We start from the raw sequence: 13,054 nt of genomic DNA on the forward strand, positions 1-13,054 counted from the left end.
TGTCTGTCTGTCTTCTTCAAACACTTCACATACATCTGGCCCCTTGCCTGCAGTTTCTTGTGGTTTACATCCTCCTTTGCTGACTCTCATGCAGTGAGCCTTATCGTCCTGTGTACCTGGTGATCTCTGCACACTCACTGCTTCACCTCACGAGAGGGACACTGCAGGGTCTAAGGGGGATCTTTGCTCCGAAGAGCTACCTGGGAGGCACCACAAATCTGGGGCCCTTTAGCCCCCGAGGATCCTGGCTCAGCATGGGGGTCCCAGGCTCTGCCCTCCACCTCACCTTGGCCAGCAGCCCAACAGCTGTGGTGCCACTAAATCCACTCAGAGGGCAGCTCTGCCCCTACAGGCTGCACAACCCTGTGGCCTGACCTCACATCTTGAAACGAGCCCTAGAACTGAGCTACTCTTTTGGAAGTCCCAGCTGCCTAGCAGACCCAGACAGTTCAGTCAGGAGTGAAGCTGGAGCAGACACGTCTCATGACCACAGCAGACCACAGCTGGCCCAAGACAGATTTGGGTCCTGGGCTGGACCCCGGGGCTCGTGGCCAGGTGCACAGTCCTGTTAGCAAGCTCTTTTCTTACCCTCATCACACCCCCAAGCGTGCCCTGGCCTTTGCTCTGCATGTGTCGTCCACCTGCTGAGAGCAGCTCAGGAACGCCCTCTGCAGGCGCTCCTTCCAGTCTGCCTCCTGCCCTGTCTTGCCCACTGCTTTCCTGTGCTGCTGGTCCCCGTGTGTGCTTCTGCTGGCTGCTCCGCTTGTCCGTCCTGCCCTCTGACTGGTGCGGCCTCCCCTGCTGCAGGGCCATAGAGCCTGCATGGCTCAGGGACATCTGTTCAGAGTACGAACGTCTCAGACTTGCTGTCTCGTCCTGCTTCCCTGAGGCCGAGCAGAGTTCTGCATCCTCCAGAGCGGGGTGAAAACCAGTGACCGAGGACCTCTTCTCTGGCCAGGCCCTGCGCGTCTCACGGACTTACAGGTGTGCCCGCCACAGAGGAGCATCCGGGCTGGGCTAAGGAATTCTCACTGCAGGAGCATGCGCTTTGGTAGGACGACACAGACATAAACATACAACTTTGATACAAGGCAGAAAGTGACTCTTGCCTTTTCAAAAGTGCTATGAAGCTAAAAACAAAACAAAAAACCCAAAACTAATAATGGATAAACTTCAAAAACATTAAAGGAAAAAGACAAAGAGGAGTATGTTATGTTGCTCCACTTATATAAAGTCCTAGAAAAAGCAAAGCTATAGAAACAAATGGGAGCACTGGCTGCCTCCGAGGGTGAGGGGCTGACCCGAAGGGGCGGAGGGAAGCTTCCCGGAGTGCTGGACGCTGGCTGCGTCCTGACAGCGTGGTGCTCATCAGGGTCAAAGCACGTTATAGTTGTCAGAACTCAAAGCCAACACTTAAGAGCTGCATTTCACCGTGTGTAAATTGTATTTCAGGAGAAAAGCCACTGCTATGGAAGTGAAATGAATGAACTGCAGTGGCACCTGGCACCGTCACGTCTCTCCCTTGGGAACACCTGGGTCCCCTCTATGGCGCTGCCTTCCCCCAGGCTCCTGTTTCTCTCCTGGTGCTCCTGGCCAGGTGGTAGGGGATGAAGGCAGGAGTGCCCCCAACATGGGCTGTGGTGTTGACCACGGGATGGCTTTACTGTCTATCTTCTTGCAGCAGCAAGCACACAGGCCCAGGGCTGTGGCCAAAAAACGAGGGGCCTCACCAACGCCTCCCCACCCATCTTGCTGTTGGAATCTTCTGTCCCGCTAGACCGCCCAGGCTCACTCTGGGCCGTGGACCCGCTGGTGCTGGATGAGGTGGAAGCTCAGGCGGAAGGCCCTGCCGCACTTGGCACAGTGGAAAGGCTTCTCCCCGGTGTGGATCCTCTGGTGCCGGAAGAAGCCTGACAGGGCCCTGAAGGCGCGGCCACACTCCCCGCACTTGTAGGGCTTCTCCCCGGTGTGGATGCGCCGGTGCTCACTGAGGAAGGAGCTGCGGCTGAAGGCGCGCCCGCACTCCTGGCAGGAGTAGGGCTTCTCGCCAGTGTGGACCCGCTGGTGCTGGATGAGGTTGGAGCTCTGGCTGAAGGCCTTCCCACACTCTGGACACGCGTAGGGGTTCTCCCCGTGGTGAGTCCGCTGGTGCCGGACCACGTTTGAGCTGTGGATGAAGGCCTTCCCGCACTCGCTGCACGCATACAGCCTCTCCCCAGTGTGGATCCTCCGGTGCTTCGCCGCGTCCGACCTCTGGCTGAAGGACCGGCCACACTCGGCGCACTTGTACGGCCTCTCTCCGGTGTGAGTTCTCTGGTGTCTGATGAGGTTGAAGCTCTGGCTGAAGGCCTTCCCACACTCCGGACAAACGTAAGGCTTCTCCCCGCTGTGGGTGCGCTGGTGCCGGAGTACGTGCGAGCTGTGGATGAAGGCCTTCCCGCACTCGCCGCACTCATAGGGCTTCTCCCCGGAGTGAATGCTCCGGTGCTTCACCACGTCCGAGTAGCACTGGAAGCTCCTGTCACAGGAACCACATTGATAAGGCCGTCTTTTCCAGGGGCCTCTCCCACAGGCCGCAGAGCGTGTGTCCAGGGTGACCTCTGACCTGGATGTGCTGGTCTTGTGGCCCTTCTGCCCTCCAGTTTCCTCGTAAACAGCTTGTCCCCAAGGGGAGCCCCTGGGCCCCTCTCCAGCATCCTCATTCCCACGAGGGTCCGGAACCCCCAGTGCCAGGGGAGGCCGCTGTGGCAGTCCCAGCCCAGCCTCTCCACGGCTTCCACCTTCCTCCAGAGCCGCCCGCCTTGGGATCAGCCCCGTGCTCTGAGCACCTTGCTCAGCAGCTGTTGCAGCACAGCTGGGGGCCTGGCCACCCGCCAGTGCCCGTGCCAGGAACGCTGGAAGAGATGGCAGAGACGCATGACTCAGAGAGCACAGCACCGTCAGCGACACGAGGCGCCACTGGAGAGCGGCGGTGACGACGGGGGAACAGAGTCCACGTGCAGCAGATGCCTGCCGCCCTGTCTCCCACTCCTCACACCCAGGGGCCCAGGAGTGGACGAGGACTGGAGGAAAGCTGGTCAGGGTCCTGCCCTGTGACTCCAGAAAAGGCCCAAGCCTCCATCTCAGCTGCCTGACCACGGGAGTAGGGGAGACCGACCCCCAGGCCCTGGGGACTCCCCGGCTCAGCTTTATCGCCTGGAACACAGAGAAAGCTGGTTGGCGGCAGAGCAGGATGAAATCGAAGCATAGGTATGGGAGGCGCAGGCCCGGGCTCCCCGAGATGACACTGTGGCCCAGACTCCCTGGACACCCTAACCTCCAAGGGCAGAGACCCTTCCTCAGAGTAGTAGAAGCGCCAGCAACAGCCGTCGAGGGACGACGGAGCCGCGGGCTGAGGCGGGGCCCTCGGTCCTGACTGCTGAGCAGAGCAGCTGGTTAAACAAGGCCCCGCTGGCCCCTGGGCACATGCCCATTTAGACAAAAGCTTCAGGGACGTGGTAGCGAAACCGCGCTCAAATGCGGGGTGCTTACTGCCACCTCCACAGGGCTCTCCTATCACAGGTGCTACCCACCTGGGCGGTGAGCCAGGGACACTCACGAGGTGGCTCAGTACAAGGCCACCAAGGCGAGCGCACCAACCAGGCTAAGAAAAAACCCCTCCGTCTACGGGCAGGAGCCCAGACAGCTGAACCAGAGCAGCCAAACGCTCAGAAGCCTGCAGTGGCCAGGCTCAGGACACCTGCGGAGCGGGCCTGGAGACAAGGATGCCATTCCCAGGCAGACGGGAGCAGACAGGCGCCCACAGGCGTTTCCATCGACTCCCCAGCAAGCACGGTGTTAAGCTGAGCAACAGGCAATGGGGAGAGGCCCCTGAGATGGGGCTAAAGAACAGGAGTCTTCTGGGCAGGCCCAGCCCTGGCCTTGGGGTTTGGAAGTTCAAGAAACTATCTCACAGGCATTGGTTATGAAAAAGTTATTCAAAATTAAAATGAAGCCACACACACTTTACTTCACCAGGCCAGGCTTCAGGTCCTAGGAGCTGCTTCTCTCCCAAGACAATCACCAGCACCAGCAGGCAGCCCTGTGCTTCGGAATCCTGCCGGTGACAGCCCTCGGGGGCCTGAAGGGCACTGTTCTCAGCAGGGACAAGTCTGCCCCAGCTACGTGTGGCCTGGAAACACTAGGTGTCACAACCAGGAGGGGTGCTCCTGGCACCTAGTGGGGAGAAGCCAGGGATGCGGCTCAGCACCCCGGAAGGCACAGGAGCCCCTCAACAGAGAAGCCACCACTCCACAGTGCCCGTGTGAGAGGCCCTGACAGAAGTTGTCCCAGAGGGCTGACCTGGGCTGCCTGACGTCCTAACCAAGCAGCCCATCCCTGGCACAGTTCCAGCCTTCAGACTCCCTGCCCCGCGGGCCATACGTCTCGGGATGTGTGCTTGGCCAGCAGCCCAGACGACGCTTTCTCCTTATTCCCTTTCAAAGTGGGTGGTTTTATCACGAGTAACCTGTTTTCCGTACACTCTGTGTATGGTGGCATTTGCTAAAATTATTTAGTCCAAAACTGAGAGACTGAAGAGCCGGTCTGGTCAGGGCTGGGCCCAGATGAGGGAGGGAGACTACAGCCCCCACTCACACCCTGAGGGATGACACGCAAGGACACAGCTGGCAGAGTCACCTGGCGCGGGGCTCTGTGACCTTAAGGGGGGAAAGGGCAGGTGTGCTCTGCAGCCATGGTCAGTCTCCCCAGGCTCCTGCTGCTGAACCAGAACCTCAGGCAGAGTTCGTGTCTTTGCTGAGGGAAGTGGTGGCTAGCACTGGTCGTGTGATGATTTAGCAACAGGAAACTGAATACAAACCCTCAGCTCTGACAGCCCCCAAATGTGGCCTGAAATACTCAGAACAGAGGGGCCTGAAGCCTGCGAGGGAGATAGCTAGTGGGTGGGAGGCCTGCCGGATTCTCACCCACCACTCTTCCTGGTCACCGACGCTGAGCCCAGGCCAGATGACACTGGTGGTCACTGGTGAAACAACACCAAGAATTAATTCTCATTCTACAAAGCTGGAGACATAACCCTCCCAGACTTCAGACAATACTACAGAGCTACAGTAATCAAAACAGTGTGGTACTGGCATAAAAACAGACACATGGATCATTGGGACAGAATAGAGAGCCCAGAAATAAACCCACACACCTGCCATCAATTAATCTTCAACAATGGAGGCAAGAATATACAACAGAGAAGAAACAGTCTCTTCATTGATTTGCATGCACAGCCGCATGCAAATCAATGAAGTTAGAACATTCCCTCACACCACCCACAAAAATAAACTCAAAATGGCTTACAGACTTAAATATAAAACAAGACACCATAAATCTCCTAGGAGAGAACACAGGCAAAACATTCTCTCACATAAATCATAGTATCTTCTTAGATCAGTCTCCCAAGGCCAAAGAAATAAAAGCAAAAATAAACAAATGGGGCCTAATGAAACTTATAAGCTTTTGCACAGCAAAGGAAACATAAACAAGACGAAAAGACAACCTATGGAACAGGAGAAAATATATGCAAACAATGTGACCGACAAGAGCTTAATTTCCAAAATATACAAACAGCTCATACAACTTGATAACAAAAAAATGAACAACCCATTAAAAAAAATGGGCAAAAGCTGTTGTGTTAATTTCTGGTGCACAGCACAAAAAAAAAAAAAGGGCAAAAGATCTAAACAGAGACTTTCCCCAAGACGTTCCCATGGCCAAAAGGCACATGCAAAGATGCTCAATATCACTAACTATTAGACAAACACAAATCAAAACTACAATAAGGTATCACCTCACACCTGTCAGAATGGCCATCATCAAAAAGTCTACACGCGATAGCTGCTAGAGGATGTGGAGAAAAGGGAACCTTCCTACACTGTTGGTGGGAATGTAAATTGGTGAAGCCACTATGGAGAACAGTACGGAGGTTCTTTAAAAAACTAAAAACAGACTTATTCTATTTTCTAGCAATCCTACTCCTGGGTATATATCTGAAGGAAACTCTAACTCGAAAAGCTACATGCACCCCCATGTTCATAGCAGCACTATTTACAATAGCCAAGACATGGAAACACCTAAATGTCCATCAACAGATGACTGGATAAAGAAGTTGTGGTGTATTTACACAATGGAAAACTACTCAGCCATAAAAAGGAATAAAATAATGCCATTTGCAGCAACATGGATGGACCCAGACAGGATCATCCTAAGTGAAATAAATCAGACAGAGAAGGACAAATATCATATGATATCACATATATGTGGAATCTAAGTATGACACAAATGAACTTATTTATAAAACAGAAACAGACTTATAGAAAACTTGTTACCAAGGGGGAAAGGAAGGGGAAGGGATAAATTAGGAACTTGGGAGTTGCAGATGCTAACTACTATGTGTAAAAATAGATACACAACAAAGTCCCACTGTATAGCACATGGAATTATATTCAGTATTTTCTAATAACCTATAATGGAAAAGAATCTGAAAAATAATATATATGTGTAACTGAATCACTTTGCTGCACACCTGAAACTAACACAGCTCTGTAATTCAACTTTTCTTCAATAAAAAATACATATATATATATTCTCGTTCTCAGAGGTCTCCAGGCAGGGGGACCAGAGAAAGTGGGAAGTGGAGTGTGGCCAGGAGAGCGGAGGCGGGGCTGTGAAGTGTAGGAAGCTGCCCGAGCCCGATGACACCCCTGTGGCAGCCAGACTTGGGAGCCCCAATTCCTAAGCTGTCCCCAAGTCCCTGACCCCAGGACGGTCCTCTGGTCTGGCTGTCCCCCTCACCTGTGCATGTGTCCATCAGGGTAGCACCCTCCGTGGCGTTCTGGAGACCCAGGTCGGGGCTCCGCTTGCTGCTTCCTGTAGAAACACCAGCATGGGGACACCTGCCTGGGTGAAAGAGATGGAAAGGGGAGAAAATGTCACAGAGAGTGGGGTGAGGTCAGAGTACCCTCAGAGAAGGGGGCCTGAAGGAGCCACCTCACTAGAAATCAAGGTCCTGAATAAACAGACACCCCAGAAACTAGCGTTCCATGGGACATCCTCCGGGAACTCTGTCTCGGCCATGAGGACTCCCCCGATCCTGCCCTCAACAGACTCCCAGCAAAGACAAGTGTGGCAGCGCCTGCTGTGGCCTCAGCTCCACCGGGAACCAATCGGCACCTTCAATCAGTCCTCAAATGTCTGGAGAAAGTTTTATGTATTTAAAAATCTGATAATTTTAAAGATTTGAGTATAAAAATATAAAACTAAAAAAAAGATTCACTGAATGACCCAATTGTGGACTGAGGAATGCTTCTGCCAAGCTTGACACCTGAGGCAAAGTCTGACAGATTCAACGACACAGGTGTATTCAGTGTAAAAAAAAAACAGATTTAAAGGAACAAAACAAAACGGGAGGCAGATATGCAACATAAAGATTCATAAAACATAAACTACATAAAACCACTATATAGTCATGAGACCATGAAAAATTGTAAAAGACACGTAACTCACAGAAAAAAACAAGCAGTCAATATATTCTTTTAACATAAGTTCCAGGGGGGAGGGTAGAGCTCAGTGGTAAAGTGCGTGCTCAGCATGCACGGGGTCCTGGGTTCAATCCTCCGTACTTCCGTTAAAAAATAAAAACATAATTGTCTCCCCTCCCCCAAATGAAAAAAGAAACCAAAAAATCCCCCCCAAACATGCTCCACCTTGTCCTACTTCATTTGCAATTTAAAAAGTAATTTAAAATGGGTTTCACGCTGAAAGCAGCGAAGACCTAAAACCAGCGGCGGGGGGTTAGAGCTCAGCGGCAGGAGCGCCTGCGCGCGGTGCCCCCTCCCCAGCGGCACCTTGTGCGCAAGATTAGGGGAAACAGGCCCCGTCACACCCCGCCGGAAGGAGGGAAACCGCCCGGGCTGTCGGGTAATTCGACGGCTCACAAAGGCCTTCAAGTCACACCGACTTCACCTCAGGAACTAACCGCGCGAGGCCGCCCCAAGGCCGGGGGCAGTGCCGGCGCCCCGCCTCCGCTCTCCTCCCGGACGCTCGCCCTTCCGCGGGGAGAGCCCAGAACAGACAACGGCTGCAGAGTCCCGCCCGGAGACGACCTTACTCCCCGCCTCTCCCGTCGCTCAATTGCCGGCCCCGAGCCCGCCGCCATTCGCCTGCAGCTCCGCCGCCCCCAGGAAGCGCCGCTCCCCCTCCCCCTCGCGCTTCCGGTGACGCTCTAGGGCGCCGAAGGGCCTCGCACTCAGCTGCCCTGGAGGCCGCAGGGGGCGTGCCTCGGTCTCGGGGCGGATTTCCTGACTGTGCGAGCGAGACCCTGGGCGGCGGTTCCGCCGCCTTCCTGCGCCCGCCCCCTGCAAGTCCTCACTCCCCAAGCCTCTGGGACCACCACCCCCGGCCCTCCCCTGCCACCCGGCTCCCCAGCCAGCTCCAGGCCTGAGGTCCGGGAAGTAACCCGGGGTGTGGTGACCAAGCTGACAGCGCAGTGAGCGGATGGATAGAGGAAGGGGCAGCGCCCGGGGCAAGAGGCGGGCAGGACCGAAGGGACCGTGGAGACCCCTCCCCGGGAAAAAGGCCGCCGAGGGGAGGGAGCCACGGACCCCCGGCCCGCGAGCCAGAGCCTCGCAACCGCAGGCAGATCCCCCGGATGAGCCACAGGCCGCGCAGAAATCCCAGCGCTCCTGGTGGGCTCCGGCCGCGGCGGGGCCGACACCGCGGCTCTTCCGGCCACACAGTTTCTCCCCTCGGCTGCGGGGATGCCACTTTCTCCTGGTTTCCCTCACGCCGGTTTTCAATGACCACACACTTAAGGGCTTGAGACAGCACGCGTTTATGATCTCAGTTTCTTTCCAGCACAGCACAGCCGGGTCCTGTGCTGGGTCGCTCCTAGGCCGCAGCTGAGGTGTTGGCCAGGACTGGGGTCTCCCCTGCGGGCTCCACGGGGAAGCATCTGCTCCCAGGCTCACGTGTTTCCGGGAGCTCTCTGTTGCCCACAGGTGAGGTGGGGATGCGGCCTTGAAGTCTGCTGCAGAGTGGATGCTCTCGTGTGTTGGCTGAATCCCGGCTGAGAAACCTTTACAGCATAGATACGTGTCCTGGGGCCTGGGCTATGAGTGGCACGTCTCCAGAGGGCCCTCGAGTGGTCTGTGTTCCCGGCACTTTCCTGTGGATGACTCACTCCTGTGGTCCCTCCGCATTCTAACCTGCTTCTGGAAACCCCACAGCCCAGAGAGCCCCTTGACACGGCCCCCTGCTCCTTGACAACGTCCCTCTACTAGATTCTCCCTCTAGGGAGATCTGGGACTCTGGCTTCCACCCCGCTCACCACACAGAAGCACAGATGCTGGGCGGGAGTGTGGCATCCTCGCAGCGGGGCTGGGCCTCGCTGTTGGCCACATAGGATGCCAGCTCTCTAGAAACCTGGAGCTCCACATCATCGGCAGTGCCCAGTGCATGGATGGCCGCTGGCCTTACCTCGATCAGCCTGACGCTGGCCCCTCGCCTCCACCCGCCTCTCTAGTCTCACCTCTTCCTCCCACTCCCCCAACTGTGAAACCAGCCACCAGGCCCAGAACACGCCAGGTCCGCTCCTGCCTCACTCTGAGCCTTCGCCCATTCTGTCCCCGTCCTGTCCTGGAGGCGTCCAGGTTGTGCATCTCCAGCTGGAATCCTGCAACGCTGTGTCCTCTGGGTGTCACATGGAGGGACATGGTGTCCGTCAGCTCCTCACTGACCAGTGATCATTCTGATTACACAGTTGGTGTTGTCTGGTGTCTCACCTGTGGGGTTACCATTCTCCCCCTTGCAATGAAGAAACCATCTGTGGGGAGAAAAGAATAGCTGAGGAGTTGAGCCACACTATGGATTCCTAAGGAGATGTGGCAACCAAAGGCAAGATATGATCACTGGTGGGATCCTGGGTCACAGGGAAAACGCCATGAGCAGGATCAGAAGCCTCACTTTGCTGAGCGCTGTGTCGACATCAGCTTCCCCCGGTTGGGCAGCTGCGCTGTGGTTTCGAAAGAGAATATCCTTGAGTCTAGGAAATACACACCGAAGTGTCATGGGGCCAAGGAATGTAACATACGTGGGCCATTCCTAAGATTTGGGGGGAATAATTTGTATAGATACAAAAAATTAAAAGGCACATTTCTGCCATGTGGTGTGGACTAGTGATTTCTTTCTACCTTTCTCCATTTCCCAATCTTTCTGCAGTGCATTCTGTTTACACAATGGGGAAAAATGGGTTTTGTCAAAAATTCTGGCAAAAAAAGTGAAATTGTGACAAACAGAAGTAAAAGAAGTCATTGATGAGCTTGTGAAAAGTGGAGAATGCTAGGGAGGAGGGCATGGCTCAGTGGTAGAGCGCCTGCCTAGCATGCATGAAGCCCCTCCATTAAAAAAATAAATAAATAAACCTAATTACTGCCCCATCACCAAAAAAAGAAACGATTAAAAAAAGAATTAAAAAAAAAAAAGAGAACAGATTAAAAAAAAAATAAGTGGAGAAAGTCAAACACGCTCAAGCTCCAAAGCAAAGAACACACTGTACCGCTGGTTCTCAGGTAACTGCCGCGAGACTCCCCTGCGGGATATGAACTGGCCCTTCTTTTCTCGCAGGTTTGGGGTGCACTTGGGGGGGCCTGTGGGCCCCTTCCTTCTGGGGAGTGCTCCTCTCCTGTTCCCCTAGATCATTCTGTAACCCTCCCCTCCCCTGCCTCCCCAGGAGGGGCCTATGACCAGTCTCTTTAGGGGTATTCACCGAAGCTGGTGGGGGAGAGGTCTCTCGCCTCTGCAGCACCGGGCTGAGATGGTGTCAGACCTAGGGGAGGACAGTCAGCGGTTGGAGCCTGAGGCCACATGGGGGCTGTAGAGAGGAGAGGCGGAGAGGTGACGGGGGACCTGGTGACATCAAGGCTCATCCAGGCCAGAAAACCTGGATTCCTCGGGTTCCCGAAGCAGCCCCCCGATCCCGTGTGCTGCCTGAGACAGTGCAGAGGAGCTCCTCTCGTTTGGATAGTGCTCTGCTCAACTTCAAGGGTGCAGGCCTCGACCTCAGAGCGCTGGCAAGGCCCAGAGGAGCTGAGAGGCCTCAGTGGTGCCAGGCAGGGCTACGCGATGTTAACAGACAAGCCAGCAGATCTCCGTGGCTGAAGACCACAGAGGTCCATGTTCACTGCTGCTCAGTGGGCTCCGCTCTGTTGGTTTCCCTTGTTCCAAGGCCAGGCCGGCAGAACAGGCACCGCTAGAATGCTGCTGTGGGTGGAGGACAGAGATGGCGAGGCCTGCTGGCTCTTCACGTTTCCCTTTTATTGACAAAGCCAGGTTTAAGAGCCCTGGGGCATGCAGCTCTGCCACCCCTGGGAGAAGGGAGGCGAGCGCAGCACTCAGTAGACAGGACTTTTGGCGGCTTCTGGTCACCAGCAGGGCCAGGAGGGAAGGAACACAGGTAGTCTGAATCCCACTCACTGCCAAACAGTTACCTCTTTGGGCCCAGAAATAGCTTCAGAACGCAAGAGCAGAGGGCAGAGTGCAGACACAGGGCGCATGCCACAGAAGGGCATAAGCTGGAGCAGCCCCGAAGCCTCAGTGCCTGCAGCGGACGATCTTCCCACCTCTGCACTCCCCGCCATCCCCGGGGCCCAGGTCGCCCTCCGGAGACTCTCCTGCAGCCCTGACTGGTTCCCAGCACGGGTCTCCCGCCAGCCCACCGTCGGCATCCTGTGTCTTGAGGCTTTATCACTGCTTTCCTTACCATCCAAGAGGAATACCTTGGGTGTTTGGGACGGTTGCAATTCCCACGAGCGACACTCCAAACATTCAAACTAAACCTCGCCCTCCAGAGACTTAGCTCCTGCCAGCCGCTTGGCAGTCCAGGTGCTTCACCTGGGCTCAGCCGCACTAGCTCCACCCCGCGGCCACTTCCGGAATACCTTCAATTCCGAGTCACGGGTCCGAAGTTCTGGGTGGGCTGCGGTCCTGCCCAGCACAAGTTAACAAGCTCCAGCTCCGCCCCTCACGGCGCTCCGCCCCTCACGGCGCTCCGCCCCTCACGGCGCTCCGCCCCTCACGGCGCTCCGCCCCTCACGGCGCTCCGCCCCTCACGGCGCTCCGCCCCTCACGGCGCTCCGCCCCTCACGGCGCTCCGCCCCTCACGGCGCTCCGCCCCTCACGGCGCTCCGCCCCTCACGGCGCTCCGCCCCTCACGGCGCTCCGCCCCTCACGGCGCTCCGCCCCTCACGGCGCTCCGCCCCTCACGGCGCTCCGCCCCTCACGGCGCTCCGCCCCTCACGGCGCTCCGCCCCTCACGGCGCTCCGCCCCTCACGGCGCTCCGCCCCTCACGGCGCTCCGCCCCTCACGGCGCTCCGCCCCTCACGGCGCTCCGCCCCTCACGGCCCCTCACGGCGCTCCGCCCCTCACGGCGCCCGCCCGCCCCTCACGGCGCCCCGCCCCGCCCCTCACGGCGCCCCGCCCCGCCCCTCACGGCGCTCCGCGCCCCACCTCCAGATAGCTAAGTGCGCGCCAAGTGGCTGGGCAATGGCTATAAAAGGGAGGTGACTGTCTTGGGGAATAAGTAACCTGAGCACAAGCCGACTTTTTTGCAAAGGGCTGGACAGTACATGTGTTTTGCCCGCAGTAGCCCTATTTTAAAAATAATCCTCAAAATGCAAATACCATCGACTGCCTGATAGTTGTTCACAATCAGGCCACAGGCGCTGGTCCCTGATGTCTCAGCCCTGGTCTAGGCCTCGGCCAGGGCTCACATCAAGGGACCACGGCACCCTCAGGCCCTACATTCCCCTGCATGTCCTGTCAACAGCAAGGTCTCCCAGAGAGAGAGAGGGCACAGCTCTCCCGCCTCGATCTTCAGTCCCGCCCCCGATCAGGACTCTGCTCGCACTTGTTCCGCGTGGAAGCCCAGAGGGCAGCACAGGCCGCACTGAGGGTGGGGGCGAGGGGACAGGCGCAGGCATGATGACCGGGGTGGGGTGGTGGAGACGGTGT

The 13,054-nt window shown here is 56.5% G+C and overlaps 1 protein-coding gene across 7 annotated transcripts; it reads right to left on the minus strand.

The window, feature by feature from the left end:
• Positions 1 to 1,160: 1,160 nt before the first annotated feature.
• On the minus strand, positions 1,161 to 12,066 carry ZNF696 (zinc finger protein 696). 7 transcript variants are annotated; one of them, XM_032468002.1, is made up of 5 exons: positions 11,804 to 11,966; positions 10,811 to 10,870; positions 9,828 to 9,868; positions 6,841 to 6,945; positions 1,161 to 2,894 (listed from the first exon to the last, which is right to left on the minus strand). In XM_032468002.1, the coding sequence occupies exons 1-5, from the start codon at positions 11,866 to 11,868 to the stop codon at positions 1,789 to 1,791; spliced, it is 1,377 nt and encodes a 458-aa protein (XP_032323893.1). In that variant the 5' UTR covers positions 11,869 to 11,966; the 3' UTR covers positions 1,161 to 1,788. The 7 variants fall into 7 exon arrangements, with proteins under 7 accessions (XP_032323893.1, XP_032323898.1, XP_032323899.1 ...); XM_032468007.1 differs by lacking the exons at positions 10,811 to 10,870; positions 11,804 to 11,966 and adding an exon at positions 11,982 to 12,064; XM_032468008.1 differs by lacking the exons at positions 9,828 to 9,868; positions 10,811 to 10,870; positions 11,804 to 11,966 and adding an exon at positions 11,982 to 12,066.
• Positions 12,067 to 13,054: the final 988 nt, after the last annotated feature.

This window comes from Camelus ferus, chromosome 25, assembly GCF_009834535.1.
Source record: "Camelus ferus isolate YT-003-E chromosome 25, BCGSAC_Cfer_1.0, whole genome shotgun sequence".
Taxonomy (NCBI): Eukaryota; Metazoa; Chordata; class Mammalia; order Artiodactyla; family Camelidae; genus Camelus; species Camelus ferus.